This window comes from Symsagittifera roscoffensis, chromosome 1 (assembly GCF_963678635.1).
Source record: "Symsagittifera roscoffensis chromosome 1, txSymRosc1.1, whole genome shotgun sequence".
Classification (NCBI taxonomy): domain Eukaryota; kingdom Metazoa; phylum Xenacoelomorpha; order Acoela; family Convolutidae; genus Symsagittifera; species Symsagittifera roscoffensis.
In genome coordinates, this window is record NC_087062.1 from 1,967,150 (window position 1) to 1,985,959 (window position 18,810).

The 18,810-nt window shown below is 37.1% G+C and overlaps 2 protein-coding genes across 9 annotated transcripts in view; one reads left to right on the forward strand and one right to left on the reverse strand.

Annotated features, from left to right (window-relative positions):
- Positions 1-18,810, forward strand: part of LOC134856977 (RNA polymerase-associated protein RTF1 homolog) — a 607,680-nt gene that overhangs the window by 61,229 nt on the left and 527,641 nt on the right. The window lies entirely within an intron of this gene.
- The window catches only part of LOC134856943 (uncharacterized), a 71,085-nt gene that overhangs the window by 38,197 nt on the left and 14,078 nt on the right, over positions 1-18,810 (reverse strand). Inside the window, exons 1-3 of one of the 8 annotated variants that reach the window (XM_063873237.1) lie at positions 17,910-18,163; positions 9,958-10,876; positions 5,292-5,612 (exon numbers count right to left, since the gene is read on the reverse strand). In XM_063873237.1, coding sequence (XP_063729307.1) covers positions 5,292-5,612; positions 9,958-10,851 — 1,215 coding nt within the window. In that variant the 5' untranslated portion in view covers positions 10,852-10,876; positions 17,910-18,163. Of the gene's footprint in view, positions 1-5,291; positions 5,613-9,957; positions 10,886-11,037; positions 13,053-17,909; positions 18,164-18,810 lie in introns of those variants that run through there. The other 7 variants (XM_063873236.1, XM_063873231.1, XM_063873235.1 and 4 more) reach the window with 7 other exon arrangements.

Below are 18,810 nucleotides of genomic sequence, written 5' to 3' on the forward strand. Positions count from 1 at the left end.
CAAATATGCTATAAATCAAGTCACACAATGTGAATCCGAACCACAAGCTGAAGAAACAACAAATATAGTAGCCACACTATACTCAAAAGCCCGATCAACAACATAAACACGGTACAAATTTACAGCAACATTTTCCGAAAAGAAAGTACATTGCTCACAAGTCTCAAACGGAAATAAAAACCGAGTAGACCACGAATCTTTCTATCAGAGTAATATAGAAAGATTGCTACATCTTAGCTCTCAAGACTGTAAGAATGAACTTAGTCGATTAAAGTTAACACAAAACGTAGGAACAAATAGAAAACTTGTAAATTTTCAAGTTTTCCCAGACTTAGCACATCAAGCAGAACTTGAAAAACACCAGGGTCACATAAGACTAGACACAAATTTCCCCTTTCATGGAACACACGGAAGATTAACATACGATTTACATGTCAAAACACTGGATACCACATATCGGTATAAGCAATCCTTCAATTTGCAAAGCAGATACAAAAAATAAAGGATATCAAGAAATTATGTTTTTTGACTGGAAAATACAACTTGAAAAAGTACAACAACTTACACGAGATTTAAAAGACGACACAATTCTTTACCAAGGCATTTGACTCTCTTGCAAAAATGACCAAGGATATTGCGATCCTACAACACGGACCCAAACAACCATTGTATGGTTTCCTGAAGAAACCTGCACAGTTTTTCAAGTAGCAAGGATACACGCTAGAATGATTAAATTTCGCCACAAATGTTTTATTGAATCAATCCCATTTGAAGAAGTCAATCCCAATCAAATTAGAAGTAATAGAACAAAATTAAGAACCTCCACAATATAGAAAATAAACTAACACGATTTCAAATATACCCAGAAACAGAACTTGCATGTAAATATAAAAAACCAATTTACAAAACACAATATTCAGAAATTCTTGTCGAATACGAACATGGTTTCGACATGAATGCAGGACATCTAATTGTAGACCATAAGGCCACATCTCATTCACTTACCGACGGAAACCCTTATGTTTCAGTAAAACTTCAGAAAAACATAGGACGAATAGGTGGAAAATTAAAACCACAAGACGCAGATAGTACACGGTTACAAGGAATATCACTTATGAACCGCACAAATTTTGGCGCAATTCATTATGATATACATTTAGATATGAAACTAGATTACACAATAAGCAGAATTTTTCAAGAAATGTCACTCTCAGAATTAGAAACACTACATCAACTATGTGAACTAGAAAGAACCCAGATTTTACAGTCAATAGCACTAGCAAGTCTCAAAATACCATATACAGAATTTTTGTTATCCGGGGAAATAGATCACATTTTTTGATTATGAAGGAAACATTTTATGGTATTACACTTGTACCAAAAAATATCACTTTTATACATTTTTGAAGATAAAAGATGTTATAAGAGAAACCCCATATTCTACAAAAATAAAGTATAATTTGTTGATACACTCTCAAGACGAATATATTTTTGGGGGACACAGCACTACCATGTGGATCAGAAAACAGCCACAACGTTGTACAATTAAATCCCGACGAAGATAAATATTATCTACTAACACCATACCCAAAATTAATGCCATCATTTAAAAAGTTCTCACCTGAGAGCATTCGAGCTATAGCCCGCAACCCAAATATCGATTTACAATCGATAGGTATCTATTCAAAATCAGACATACAACATCACATACGTACACTACAATTTCAAGAACTACTTACGAAAATGGACACAATACAACGACAATCAATAGATCAAAACTTACGAAAACTTGCAGAAACAGCAGGATTTTCAGATAATTACGCACAATATTACAGCGGATATTTTAAAGACATGAAAGATTACAATTATCTAAATAGTGAAAAATATCGACCACAGGATATATCACCGATCAATATTTTTAGTTTTGTAAATCTCAAAAATGAAGTTTTAGCCTTTCTAGGATGGCCATATTACATCTTAGAAAGATGTAATATGGCTTGACTATCTTACACGCTATGTTTAACTTTATTGGATTTCTTTTCTCTTCACTAAAAGGAGTCTATAACACATGCGCAATACATACACAAGTAAACCGACAAGCAAGCGTAGCACGCATATTATTTGCAGGATTTTTTGGAATATTTTCATCATCAATAAACAAAATCCTCTTAGATGCACAAATTAAGGAATATAATAAAAAACTATCAACAAATCCGAACACATCACCAAACTTACCAAACTTCCATTTTAACCATCCATTATCATTAGTCTTACGAAATTTTAGGAACTTAGCAATCACAAACCCCCCAAACTTAAGACCCAGTCACATACAAAGCCCCATCCAACTTATAGTGACAAAACACCCCACAATTGACGATACAGACGAACAGATCATTCAACAGCCCCATACCACTATTTTTCAATCTCAAATTAATCATTTTTTTTAGCCCACGATGAGCAGACAAGTTGGATCACTCCATCGATCAAACTCCCACCCTGCCAACCTTCAAAACTCAATTCCTATTATCCCACTTTTTGCTTTTCCGCCACCTGATTCACCACAAATTAATACATCATCACGCATGAATTCTGACACTAACTCAGATATCACAATTTATACAACAATAACACAATTCAATAATTTTGATATAGAAACTCCCGATGAGTTCGCAGATTCCGAACCATCCCCTTCTACTCATACCCAGACCAGCTCAACAACCTTCTCAAAACCTCCCTTCCGACCTATCCAACCCCAAAGCCAACAAAGATTTCCCTACACTCCTTCTCAAGTAACCCCAACCTACTCCCCATTCAATAATGAACGCTCCACCAACAACTCCCCGGATAATATTCAAATTTCCAAAGAACTAGATAATTTTATAACACTCCAACAACAATTGCTATCTCCCCGCACTCTAACTATTCACCAATTATCATCAACAATAACATCATCAAATCCACCAACACCTACACCAATTTCAGATTATACTCCATCATGAGCTCATTCATCCACATCAACAGAAACATCCACCAGTACTAATCGTGCTTATAGAACCTTTAAACGTAAATTCTCAAATCACCCAATCCCATCCAAATTCGGAACCGCCCGAGAATATATCAACCATCCAGACCACACCAATACTACGAATTTTCTTCAAATAACCCTACCTTTATTTCCCCAATATACACTAAATCAATCCGACCCTAACCCTGAACCACGTCACTTTGTAGATGAACATGTATTAATACCCACACTTCACTGGACAGCTTATTAAAATTTCACTAACCCCCTTACGCTCTATAACATCACTATAGATATTGAAAGAAAAAAGGACGAATTATTCAGATTAACCACAGCACTCACCCCCCGACAATTTACATATGTAGGATATAAAAAATACTAAAAACTTTCACTGCAACCCGAGCTATCGACTTTTTGATTGAATATTATGATCATAACATCATTAGTTCTAATCAAGACCAGTTTCTTGACGACGATCAGTTTGCTAAACCACAACTCACAGAGAAATTTTTCATAAAAACACCTTACTTATTCACACTTAACATCTTAGATAAAAAGCATGATCACATTATTTCAGAAGCATTATCAGATATTCAAGAATACGAAACATTTTCAAACATTTTCACTAACCTTTCATTTTCTCACACCAAAGGAAAGTGATTTGTACTGTTCACACGACATCATGTTACGAACTAAGCAAACGCACACCTACACTTATTATCGATTTATCCAAAAACATTTTCGTTTACACACACCATCGCGAAAACCCCACCACAGATTTCAGTTTATCAATTCCAAATACACATCACCACTTTTTCTAAACTTCACGTATTGTATTAAAAATACTAACCATTAAGGCATCCTCCGCAATTACGACCCGATCACCCAGATTTATATATTATGTCCCCTCGCCAAGACTTTCAACGACCAAGAATCCCGACCCTTCATAATCCCGCATGAATTCATCCAACCTATAGAAAAACCAATATTAGAATTCATTCATAGCACTAAATACAATCATAAAATTTACAACTTAATCCAGAACACACCTCATGAATTTGCAGTAGGCACCGAAGAACTAAAAACCTTCAAAGCACTTTATTACTGGTTATAAATTAGATATTTTATCACTATAAAATATTTAATATTAACCAATCCTGATCCATCTAACTAACAACCCACTTATTTGTAAGTGCTGAAATTACTTGTAATTTCAGCACCAGAGAGATTTGAATTTAACTTAGAAATTAGTTACCTCTCCAAGAGACCTTCTAGCAATCGCAATAAGCCAGTATACCCTAGATCTATTGAGCCTAGCAGAGACTAGTTAAACACCCTGAGACTAGTAGATAAAAGAGTAAGATTAGAATCGGTATTAGACTGAGAAGTTGCACGAATCTATCCCGCCGAAAATAAGATAGCGTGACGAGCAGACGGTGTACCCTATTCGAAATTACTCTATGAGTAACACTTCGGTCTAACTCACAATTTAAAATCACAATTCATCACACTCATGAAAACAATCTATGCAACCAATGGTCCATCGGTCACTAAAAATCTTGAGCACATGTTTTCAAGCAGACTACTGCTGACGTAAAAACTATTATTAAATCTCATCTTAGAGGAAGGGCAGCCACTATCCCAAGGGATTAGTTGTGCCATTAAATTTAATTATAATACCGCCTTCTTAAATTCGATGGTTCAACCAAACAATTTAACTAATTCATTTTAAAAGCAATTTTCGGATTCAAGGGTACTGTTTACGTCCACACAAATATTCATGGCATATAATTGAAACAATTTTCATGTTGGTATTTGAAAACAATGGAATCGACCTTACTGACGTTGATTTTCAAACTCTTTGAAATTCAGTCGCAGTGAAGATAGATTTAAGGTAAAAAAATGGAAACTTTGTTACTATTTTTAGGAAAAAAACTAATGGATCTCGTTAACATTTTACCTGTTAATAAACAGATGAAATTCGTGACTGAATTCAAAACTTGCGCAAGCCTAATGTGCCTATTCACGAGATGAGTTCTTTTTTGGGGCGGATAGTTGTTAAACCGTTGCATGTGGGAACTGTTGAACTAAATGAACAATATCACCCCTACCTAAATCAATTTTCAGCCAATCAGATTTGACTATAGTAAATGCAGGCCTTACGGCTTGAGTTTGCCAATTTATTTTAAGTGGGAGATTGTTCACTTGGTCTCTTGAGGGGGGAGATTGCTCACTTGTATCGAAGTGTTCTTAATGAGATTAGACTTACTATATCGAGTTTGTGATGAATGAGGGAGGAGTCCATAACGAGCTGGTTGCTTCCAGAGTTCACATTGAGTCCCTCATCCCACAAGTTTTGCCTGGGAGCCAAATTCACAACCATCTCACGGATACCGTAATTGATCACTATCTTCAGCTTCTTTCTATCATAATGCACATCGCTGCCCATAGTAAGCTTCAGCTGAGTTATCTTGAAAGGGGTCTTAGAAAAGCCGACTTTGAGTAGCTGTTCTTTAGACATAGTTCCCATTCCAGAAGGAATGTCACCTCTGAACATCGCTCCGTTGATGCTGAAAGATTCGTTGAACACCTGCGAAACGGGACTAATTAAAACATTGAGCTACAATTTCAGTTATGAATTCATTTCATTTTTACGCTTAAAAGGCTCTTTACCGAATTTTTACTTTTACACTACCTTGCTTTTACCTTGTTTCAAATTCTCGAGCTTCACTTTTAAAAAGTTAATGGGCAAATTTGTTTTCTGCAACGTTTGATTGCATTGTTTAAATAAGGCGCGGAATGATAGACTTTTCCGATAAAACTAACCCAATTTAAGGAAACTGTATAGAAAAGTTATTTAAGCAAAAAAAAACGAAATTATACAAGCTCAGAGTTGGTAAGTTTAATTTCTACAGAATGAATTAGAGTGTGGATCGCTATCGCAAGTGTAAAAATCAAAGGAATAACAACCCTATTATAAACAGAGGTGTAGCCGAGCTTCGAATGTTTCAATATATGTCACTTTTAGGGTTAGGCAATGTCACTTTTAGGCAATTCTTTATTACACTTAGGATTCACTTATGAACTAGTTTTCTTAAAAATATATATATTTTTTGAGAACCAGATAGAACGTCACATATAGAAAACTACTAAAATTGAGCAGTCTTCTTTGAGGGCAATATTTGCAATCCTTGACAGTACTCTGACAGCACACAAACAGGGTTGGGAATTTCAATTTTGTCAATTATTCTGTAAATTGAGTTTTCTGAAAATTACTGAAAACATTGTCGCATCTAGTGAACTAAAAAAATTAGAGGCCCAATTTGTAACCCCTGAGATTATTCTGAAAGCCCCCATACAGGAATTTCAAACTATGAAAAAAGAGTTTTAACTTAAGTTTTCGGGACATTTTTTGAAAAATCACCAAAAACGTCATATCTGAGAATTGAAATTTGGAGGCAAGATTTGCAACTCCTGAGAAAACCCTGACAGAAGCTCAATATAGAGATGAGAGTTTCAAATGTTGTGAAATCTTCTATATCCAAGTTCTCTGAAAAATTTATAAAAAATCCTAAAAAACGTCATATCTCGAAAAGTACAAGGATTTGAGCAGTTATATTCAGAGGCAAGACTCGCAACCCCTGACAGTACCCTCACAATTTCCAACAACAGGATTGAGAGCTTCAAACATTTGGAATTTTTTAAAATCTAAGTTTAAAGAAAATTTTTAGAATTTTTTTTTTGAAAGGTACTTTGACAGCACCCAATTACAGGGTGAGAATTTCAAAAACTGAGAAGTTATTTAAACTTAAATTTTCTACAAATTTATGAAAAATCTCGAAAATTTCCGTATCTCGTAAACTTAAAGGATTGGTTATTCATATATGAGCCAGAATTACAAAAGCTGGGAGAACCCTGACAGCATCACACTATTGAGTTGCTAATTTCAAACTTGATGAAACAAACACTGAATTTAAACTCGGAAATCCAAAAACAGTCTTGAACAATGCAATGTACGATACAGATTTAACATTCAAAAATTCTTTTGTTAAATAAGCAAAAAAATAATACGTTGAAAAAGCTTAAACATGGCGAGATAGTGAAATTTTCATTATATATTTAGTTCAAATAACCAAAAATCGAAAAAAATGAACATTTTCCATGAAAGAGTTGTTTTTAGGCAATGCTGCGATGTAATGCATGCATGTAATGAAAAAATAATGCATTTTTTGCGATGTTCGTCCTAGGGACGAATTTAGTTTCTAAGAGATTGCTGGATGTTAAAAAATTTCAATCTTCATCTCGGTTCACGATTTAGACACCCAAGGGAAAAATCAATTTTTGCAAAAAATATCTTAAGAGTTTCCCCAAAGATATTTAAATGTATTTTAACTCTTGTCTGGTCAATTGGAAGCGTTATTCGAGAAATTGAGACAAAAAAAATCAGTTTTTTAATTTGTTATCATTTTTTTCTGATTTTTTCAAACTTCCACATCAATTTTTAAAGATTTTTTACATCTCACTTTGAAAACGAAATGAAAAATTAGCTAGGCTACTGGCTTTCCTTAGCATAGGAGAACAGAAATTGTTCTCACTGCCGAGCGTCTATCTTGACTAGAGCAAAAATCATCGGGGTGAGAACCTTGAATTAGTCAAAATCTTATTTTTAGAGGAATATGAAATTTTCAAAAATAAAGTTTTTTCAAAAAAAAATCAGTAAAATCTTTTAAGTCCAAATTAAAAAATCTTGACGCTCTGAACCTACGGTTCTGTCCAAATCAATCGGTTCGTTTCAGTTAAGTTAAAAATTTTCATTATATATTTAGTTCAAGAAACCAAAAATTGAAAAACTGAAAGTTTACCATGAGGGAGTTGTTTTTAGGCAAAAATAATACGTTTTTTACGATGATCGTCCTGAATTTCATTTCTGAGAGATTGCTGGATGTTGAAAAACTTCAACTCTCATCTCGGTTCACGATTTACACACTCAAGGAAAAAAATCAATTTTTGGAAAAAAATATCTTAAGAGTTTCTCAAAGATATTTCAATGTAATTTAACTCTTGTCTGATCAATTGGCAGCGTTATTCGAGAGTTTAGGACAAAACAAATCAGTTTTTTGGAATTTTTTATTTTCATTTTCTGATTATTTTTTCAAATTTTCACATCAATTTTTGAAGATTATTTACATATCAGTTTATAAAGAAAATGAAAGATTAGCTAGGCTACTGGCTTGCCCTAGCACAGGAGAACCAAGAAGGTCCCGTTAGCCGAGCTTCTATCTTGTTCACAACAAAAGTTATTAGGCTCAGAACTGCATATAAACGCTTCCAATCAACCCTGATATTGTACTTTTCCCCCTACATTTTGCGGCCGTGGTTATGAAAGTTTTGCACAATATAACGTTCAACTTAGTCACTTTAATCCCAGTAGAAGAAGACATAGGTGTTTAAGAAAGAACTGAAAGTAAATGTATCTACTTGATGTGAATTAGCCAAACTACCAATTATTAGTAACGGTTTCCTTAACAGGACTGACTAATATAACCAAAAAGGAAAACAAGATTTTGAATAAACTGCTATTTACCGCTTTCAACCCATGCTTGCGGTTAAATAATAAAAAAAGACCCGAACCCTAAACTAAGATTCACTTCTGAGTTTTGCTTTCAACTTCAACAGTTCTTGATTGAAACAAACAAAAAATGTATATTTAATTCAAAATTGAATATGTCAAAAACTCAGAAAACGAAACAATGCCTGACACTTCAGCAATTGCTTCCAAAATCGGAACAAAAATCATCGAAGTAACTTTTTATGAACTAAGATTTTTAAATTCTGAAGTCTAGAAACTGCTCAGCAGCAGGGATCAAAATAACGAGAGCTTTCCCCTGAAAGCTTTCACTGATAAATTTATTGTTTTCTACTAGCTCTGTAGAAATAACAAACTTGTATCCGATTTCTTAATATTTCCTTCGATGAGAGTAATGTTTCAACGGATAACTTCTTGCTAAATTTTAAGATTACCAATCATTTGGCTTAAATGGCGTTTAAAATTTACCCAGACTAACATTAGCATAGAAAATAAACAAAAAGCTGAAAATCACCCTTTCTTTCCTTTTTTCTCGACCGACACTTGCAATGATTTGTTTGAGTCTAAGTTTTCAACACTTGCAATGATTTGTTCTGCAGTCTGAGGAAATCTGCTTGTTGTTTTGGTCTACTGCATTTTGGGGGTATAAACAAACTTGGAATGGATTCAGTAGCTTACTTTGGTTTAAGTAGCGGCTTTCTTTGATTTGGAATCAGAAATTATTTGCACTGAAAAAATTATAGTTATTTCCTTGTTTATAACTGACACAGTTCTCTGAGGCTCTTTGCTTTTCTTGATAGGAAGCGATATATAAATCCGTGGTATATCGAAGCAGTTTTAAATATGTTATCAAGTTTTATAGCGTTTGCAAAAACTTAGGTTCAATTTTACCAACTGATCAGATTACACTACTGAAGGAAAATGAAAATATAGAAAATCAGAGTCTTTTCCAATCAGGTTAGTTTTCAAATTAAATCGCACAATGACGCGCAATGACGTATCTAGCAACATTGAACTTCAACCAATAAAAAACTATCGTTTTGCGGCATGATTATGAAATTAAGAGTTGCATCGAAATCTGTCCTATTCAAAACCGTCGTTTGGCGGCATAATTACAAAACTTTAACTCTCGGGTAAACGTATTTGATCATGTTTGAACAAGTTCTTTTCCGCGTGCGAATTGCCAAAATCTTAAATGTACCGGTTATGTATGGCTCATCTGATTAATAATCATACTACTGTCGTCTCAGTTCCCCACTAAAAAAAAAGATTTACAGGCAAAAAGCGAAGAACTAAGATCTATTTTTCTCGACACAGAAAATAATTGTTGAAAGTAATTGAGTGTTACCTTTGACCATAAGTCCCTTGTGAGAGCGTCAGCTTGCATCAATTTCGACCCCTCGTGGCGTTCATTCACTGAGTCATCGTGATTCAGCATTTTGCCAAGTATCCTTTCCGTGTCTTCTTTATACTTAAACGGATGTGCTTGATGCGCGTGCCAAACAACGTCAAAATCATAACATGGAATCAAGAAAGTGTTTTTATTGAGACTTTTCAGAAATAAAAATTTTTTGTACCGCTCGATGGCTTTCTCGAGGAAAACTTTGTCCAAGTAGTGAGGCAAACTGCACTGATAGAAGAACGTTTTCTGTCTCGACGAAGCTGTGGCAATATCGTATGTTATCTTCGAAACAAAAGATTCGAGCCGTTTTGATATTTTAGTGCCACTTGAATCGCTTTTCAAATCTATTTCAAATGGCTCCTGCAGGTACGTTTGTTCCCATGCCTTCTTCGCAGCAGCCATTGCTTTCGAGTAATCTTTCGACGATTTCAGTTCATGGTCAACTACACAACCCACTATTTCTTTGCAGTCTTTTTCGTAGTAAAGCGGAGCTAACATATGCACATGCCATGCCCATTGAATGTCCAGAGGAGCCGCCCACTTAGCTGAACCACTCGAAGTGAACTTCGAAGCGAGGGGCAACCAAAACGTTTCGTAACGGTAGATCGCATAGTTGATCAAAGGCTCGTCGTATAGACTCGGAGTTTTGTTCACGAGTCGTAGGAAGTCGATGCTGTTTCGGGATGCTTCCAGCAGGTTGACAGAGAACTTGAAGGCTTTCTCGTTGAACTTGGCCGTGATCACTTTACTGCTTTCATTGTACGCGGGCGGGGGCGTCTCCGAAGTCTGTTGTGGGTCATCCCCACTCCCGCTGTTATCCAGTGGATAGAAGAAGAACATATACAGGAAGGAGACGAGATTATGTCTACTGAAACTGATATACCAAACAGTACTATACATAATTAATCTCTAGGTGCTATATAACCAGTTGGTATTAATTACATATATCAAAGAAGTCTGTTATAATACGTTATTACCTAAACTTAACTTGTTATGTAATAGTTGTTATGAGCTTCTGACACTCACATGCTTTCGAGGTCAGATTCTCGATAAACAGACTTCCGATAACGTTGAATGAATTTAAGTTGGTTCAAACTCTTCTTATTTCATATGCCAACTAGAATCTCAATCCAGTTGATACACCGTATTACTTCCGTGGGTATAACATGACCAACTGGTTATAACGTGGGTACGCTTTCGAGGTCAGGTTCTAGATAAACAGACTTCCGATAACGTTGAATGAAATTAAGTTGGTTCAAACTCTTCTTGTTTCATATGCCAACTAGAAATTCAATCCAGTTGATACACCGCATTACTTCCGTGGGTATAACATGACGCAGCCAGCAGTTAAAAAGAACCCATTGGGAAAAACACCGTTCTGGTAAAAAGTCTCAACGGAACCACCGTTAGAGTGGGACAATTAGAATCAAAAACTATTGCTCGGCATTATCGCAAAAGACGGCGTAAACTTGACCAAGTTGTTACAAAATGCCCCAGCTATACGAAAACCCCGAGAACCGGGGTACAAACTCCCAATCGAGGGGGAGACTGATGAACAAATAAGAGATCGTAATCTGAGAAACCAGGAGAAACAGGTAGGAGTGGGAAACCAGTGTCAGCAATTGGATAACCTTGGTCCAACAGTAGACGGAAGTCCGTGGGAAGAAGCGGACATCAAATGCAGGAGCTATATTTACTTGTGTTTGGGGTATGAGGGACAAAGACGATTGACACAATACTATCCGGATCTCAAAATTCAAAAAATCTCAACCAGAGACTTCTGGGATCGACTGACACGACTCTTCGTCAAAGAAAGAAATGTGACATTTGACCGCTATGAGGCCTTTACGAGAAAAAAAGGGAAGACAGAAAACCTAGAGCAGTACCATTGCCTCCTTACGTAACTGGTGGTGAAAGGCAAATTCAAATGCCGCAATTGTAATGAAGGACGATTAGAGACAGAGGTTATCCGGGACTTGTTTACCGCAAACATGTCGAATGATGAGGTACAAGAAGACCTCTTGGCGGAAAGGAAAACACCAGAGCAAGCGCTAGATTACGCAATCAGGAGAGAGAAAAGTTCAGAAAACCAATTGGCTATCCGAAAACAGGGATCCCCAATATCTACTCAAGTATCCAATATGAAAACCGAACCAGTTGGGTTTGTTCAAAAAGAGGTAACAATAATAATCGTTATTCATCAAGGGTTGGACGCGGACGCTAGCCGCAAGAACAACAAAGGGGGAACTCCGAACGACAACAAACAGACGAAAAGACTAAATGCTTTAAATGTGGTAATCAAAAATGCAAAAATGTCCGGCCCGGGACAAAATCTGTAATAAGTGTAACAAACGTGGACACTAGGCACGACTATGCAAATCATCTGACGTCAACGCAATTCACGACGAACAAACAGAAGAATCATTTTCGCAGGACACGTATGTAGCAGCGTACGTTAATTACATGCAAGCCGGCGATCTCATCCCCGGCTGGAAGCTAATCCATCTCGATGATTCGACAACGAATGCAATTCGATTCGAAAACAAAAATGTTGGACAATTAGATGATACAGATCTAAAGGGACACTTGATACGGGTTAGATGCGAAGACAACAACGTAGTGTTCATCGCGGACACAGGATCACCCACAAAATTTGTTAACCAAAAGACTGCAAATCAAATAATGACAACAGTTAAATCAACCAAACGGATCAAAACAAACGATAACGACGGGGCAAACAGAATGATTTGTTACAACGGATATAAAATCCAACTGTTTGGACGAGTCATCGCACCCCTTGAATCAGGTGGATGGACGATCAATACAGCTTCCCTCATCGTAGTAGACGACAGGCGCGCAATTATATTGGGAAGAAACCTCCTAGCTTTGATTGGAGCTCAACTACAGCAGCAACCAGCTGGTATGTCAGTTAATACTATATCGGGTGACGTAAATAGGTCAGATGCAAAAATAACCAACTGGGCAAAATCTACATATCCGGGGTTATGTACCCGAATTGGTAGAGCACGGAACCATATGGTTCATACAACATTTCTTCAAGAACTCAAAGCGTTGCAACAAACGGGTCAAAGTATTCCAATACATAATCAAGAAAAATTGGAACAAGAAATCAGGTCTCTCATAGACCAAGTTCATATTATAAAACTTGAAAAATGTAGTGACCAGCCATTCATAAGCCCGATAGTCATTAAAGTGAAGAAAGATCATTCCATCAAGTTAGCGTTGGATTCTAAACAAATTAATAAAATGATACAAAAGAACAAGTATCAGATGCCAAAAATAGACGTACTACTTGATAACGTGGCTCAATCAGCGCAAGAGGGTCACAACAAACCGGGCATTACATTAATATCAACAATTGACCTTAGGTATGCGTACAGTCAGCTTAAATTTAGCGAGAACACTCGAAGACAATGTAACTTTGGTATCATTGGAGGGCAGGCAACTGGAACGTATCAGTTCTAGACTGGTTTCTACGGTCTTACTGATATGCCTGCAGAGTTCCAGAAAGCAAATTACTTTAAGCTAAACAACGAAAAAGATACACTTGCTTTCCTGGATGACATTGATTATATCCCACGGTACAAAAGATGATCATATGAATAAACTAAAAAGAATTCTGGACAAACTGGATGCTGAGAATATGGCGATATCTCTCGAAAAAAATGAGTTCGGCTACAAAAAGGTCGAGTGGTTGGATTATGTCATAAATGAATATGGAACAATCCCAATGCGAAAGAAAAACCGAAATAATCGTACAACTAAGTCACCCGAAAACTTCAAACAGCTCAAAAGTTTTATGGGACCAATACATCACCTAAATAAATTTATCCCTAATCTGGCACAGCTGTGCAAACCGTTCCGTCCCTTACTATCAGTCGAAAATAAATTCCATTTCACGTGGGAAGAGCCGCATGAAAAAGAATTTTAAAACATTTTGGAAGCCGTACACAACATATCAGAAAACCGCCACTTGGTAAGTGGCCGGGAAACACGGGTGGTCTGCGACGCCAGCCGAGACGGCATCGGATGCGCATTAGAGCAAGAAACTCCGGACGGATGGGCTACTATTGCCTACGCTTCACGTTTTCATAATTCATGCGAAAACAAATATTCGGTCAACGAATTAGAACTGCTTGCAGCAGTTTGGGCAATAGAGCACTTTAAATACAACCTGTATGGTAGAAGATTCACGCTAATCACCGACCATCAAGCCCTAATCAGCGCGCTACAATGCAACAAACATAATAAAATATATCAAAGTAGATTAACCAGATGAATAGACCGGCTTCTACTATTTGATTTTGATATAAAACATTTAGCGGGCTCCAGAATGGGGCTCATTGATTACACTTCCAGACATCCAGTAGGTAAACCCCAACCACCTGCCTATTGGGACGAATAGTTTGTGGTTGCGTTAATCGATGACTTCATAACACGCCTTGAATTTCAAGATAGCACAAGTTCTAATTTAAAAATGAACTCAAATCCAAACGGATATCTAGGCACGCAATCGCTCAACCGGAACGAAAACGATTTAGCTTCAATTTCGTTTGCAACGCAAACAAAGCTCAGTGTAAAAAGTCCATTGCCAAATTTCAGTCGCATTGAGCATAATTCAAATTGGGCAAAATTCTTCACATTGCATACAGCTTGAAAACTGTTACCAACCATGGACAGACAAAATACAAACACTGCGTCCGTTATGTTAATATCAACTTTTAAACAGATTATGAGAAAATGCCACAATGAGGCCCAGACTACCATCTCCTTCCACCCGAAGAACATCTCATCCTTCGACACACTCAGGGATTTAAATCACCAGCTAACGTTTAGCGATACATCACATCAAGTCATCCCTTCCGAAGATAGCCTGACATTTAAAAGAGATCCAAATGACAAAGTGGATAAAGACAGTCAAACCATGGATGAAGACAATACCCCACCAGCATGTCTAACTGCATTCACGGACGAGGAAGACGTCCCTATGTATAGAAAACAACTGAGGAAGGTGTTCGACAGCAATTTCATTGCATCGGCTACAAAGAGAGATAAGACACTCCAGCCACTTCTAAACATTGTACGGGGACAAAAGTGGGACAACTTGAATTCCTGCTATGGTGCATATTTCTATAATGTTCGAAATCGCTTGTCAGTAAGGGACGGAATCCTTTTGTATGACGACAGAGCTGGCATCCCAAAACAGTTTAGGCAAACCCTTGTAGACTCGCTACACCTCATATATCGAGGGCAAGGCGGAATTCTTGAGGCAGCCAAAATGTTTGGTACCCATATTTACATCGGGACATCATTGCCATGGCGCAGAATTGTAAAGAGTGTCGACAAAAAGGTAAAAACCTAAAAGTCATTTCGGGAAAACAGCATTTAACGGTGCTAGACGCAGTTGTAGAACCCAACGAAGAAATCCAAATGGATTTTGTGGGGCCACTACCGGAAGAAAATCATAAAGAGGTCTACATTCTAGTAGGGGTAGATCGATTCTCTCGATTTCCATCAGCTAAAGTGGTAACTAATACCAAAGCGGACACAATAGTTCGATTTATGCAAACGCACATTGTGAACCAGGGGGTTCCACAAAATATTAGATGTGACCAAGCACAAGGTCTTAGGGCGAAAAAGTTTATGCTATTTTGTAAAGATAATAATATCAAACTAATACTTGCACCAATGGACGACCACCGTTCTATTGGCATGGCGGAACGATTAATCAGGACACTTAAATCACGGTTGTCAGTTATGAAAATGGAAATAGGAATAAACCATACAAACTCGCTTCAGATGTTGCTGAACTTTTTAAAACTCTAAGAATTACACCAAATACCACTACAAAAACAACGACGTTCTAAGCGCAATTTGGTCAAAACCAAACACGCCATTTATTAACACAGCCACATCCCCGAATACATCTAATTTATCTTGGGAAAACACGAAGATTGCTTGTTTAGATCAGAAACTACTTACGAAACCGGCGCTCACGGCGGAAGCCATGTGGAATTGCGACATCAATGGTGGGGACGAGTTGGATATAACGTACAGACAACAAAACCTGCCAGAGACCACTGATAATGTAGCCACATCTTCGACCACATGTTCCAAACAACCGCTTGGTGCTACTGAATGGGATACTAGCGACGACGAGTTTGACCGTCAAATCATTGAAAAGTTTCCAATATGTGCGCATTTATCTTTAACTAACATTCCATACAATCTGATAAAAGAAAAATGCAAATTCCTAAAAGAAAACCCTAAAAACTATATTGTGCAATTAAGGACTAGAAAACCTATCCGCACGTTAACAAAACAGGAAAAACAAAACATTGAAAGGGCACCTCTCATATTTCTGAAGGACCGTTTTAAAGGTCCGCAGACCACAATTAGTCCGCAGCTTGGACATAAACTTGACCAAGTCGCCCGAAAAAAAGGGACAATTGCTCGGAAAATCAAAAAACCAGATTTCGGCGCACAGTTTAGAATATTGCAAAATGGTTCAATTCTTAGCTATTCTCCCCTCATAACGTAAAATGTCGACCAGCAGCTCTTAAAGATTTTGTATCCGATAAACATTTACCCAGAGCAAAACCTCGTGTTTCAGTGACAAAGACCAAACCCACCGCCGAGGTAGCAGACCCGAAAAAAAAACCAGACCAGCAGCAAAAGGCAATCAACAAACGTCAATCCGACTGGAACTCAACGAAGAACCATAACGGAACCCGCAAAGGATAAAAAGAAAACAAGTCTGAAAAAGCCACCGCCTAAAAACTTGGAGAAAATCATGAGTCAAACCTTAAACCGCAAGGCTTTAGAACACGACAAACTGTTCAATACGACCGATCTTCGATCCAAGGAAAAGCATCAAAACCAAACTAAACTGACTAGTTCCCGAAGTCCAACATAGAAGACAAAATTAGCGGACATCCAATTTGAGTGTGACACATCGATATCGCTCTCATCAGACTCAGAGCCCACCAGAAAAACACCGTCACCAAGTAAACCGGTAGCAAAGAAATTAGAAACTAAACGAACACCGGAGAAATTTGAACAACAGTGTCGCCGCTCAACCAGAACAAGGATCGGTACACTAGCCGGAAAGTTTGGCAACGCAATCCCGATCAACAATATAGAAGACCAAGGAAACAGCAAAAATGTTGTTTGTCAAATACAAATCATACCTACACCGGAACACTCTGAAAAACCAACAACCACGTCACAGGACGAACACCCGGAAGTAATCTCCATTTCATCATCAATCGAATGCCCAGAAATCCGAACGGAGGCACAAACACCGGAAGATTTGAAGGCATCAAGCCAACAAAAAGGCAAACCAACACCAACGTCAAACGAATCTAATTTTGATGCAGCATCGCCACCACAACCAGAGAAAATTTGAAGAGCAATAAGCTCTCGTTATGTATTGGATAGACCAGAACAAGCGGTAACTCCAGACGCTGAATTTCTAAAAAGCTTCGATTCAGCAAAGAGTATTTTGAAGGAGCTCTCACTAATTCGAAATTCAATGACATTCAAGCGGGAACGTGAAATAAGTAGACAATCAACATCAAAAAACGCTCCAGATCTCCACGACAAGGCGAAGACTGACGATAAAACCGAAAAATGAGTATTTTTCTATTTAAAAAAGGGGGAGTGTTATTCAGTGAATAGAAGAAGAACATAAACAGGAAGGAGACGAGATTATGTCTTCTGAAAATGATATACCAAACAGTACTATACATAATTAATCTCTAGGTGATATATAACCAGTTGGTATTAATTACATATATCAAAGAAGTCTGTTATAATACGTTATTACCAAAACTTAACTTGTTATGTAATAGTTGTTATGAGCTTCTGACACTCACATGCTTTCGAGGCCAGGTTCTAGATAAACAGACTTCCGATGACGTTGAATGAATTTAAGTTGGTTCAAACTCTTCTTATTTCAAATGCCAACTAGAATCTCAATCCAGTTGATACACCGTTTTACTTCCGTGGGTATAACACCCGCCTTCAGCCATATTCTCTTAAAATGCATGTTAAATCGAGAAAGCAAAATTAAAAAACAGGCTGAGTTGGAAAGACGCACGTAATGGCACACGTTTTCTTCTTTTGTAGATCATAGCTCCTTTATCTCACAAAGAGTTCATTGATGAACTTTTTTGTTATCTAAAACAAACCCAATTGGAGATAGCCGAATTACACAAAGGCTATTTTATTACGCTGGGACTTCTGAAACCATATCGAATTTCAAAACGTTGATTTCTGAGGAGCGTAACTTTAGAAGAGAATTATCAAAAGAAATTGAAAGACAAACCACAAAAGAGAAAAAATAAGCATGGCTTTTCAAAAAAAATAAACCATATAAGTTATCGACACTGAAATCAAATTCAACGCGGAACCTCGCGCCATTTTTGATTGATCACAAACAGCATTTAGATGACAGAAAAATTAGACGAAAGCCTTCAAGTATAAAAAATATTTTCATGCATTTTTCTCGAATCAATTTTACTAGAGGAGTATGCAGGCACACAGGGTAGTGGGCAGACTTCCCATTGGACTTACCAAAGCGTCTCAAAAAAAGAAACCCGATTCCATACACTTTCATAATATCTGTTTTTATCAAACAAGAACAGAAGAAACTGAACTTCGAGACGCGTGTTCAAATCATCAGGGGGGTTATAATTATCTGGGCGTTGTAATAGAAAAAACTGCAGTAATAGCTTAATAACATATTTATCTTTGACTTACACTGCCCTGTCTTGC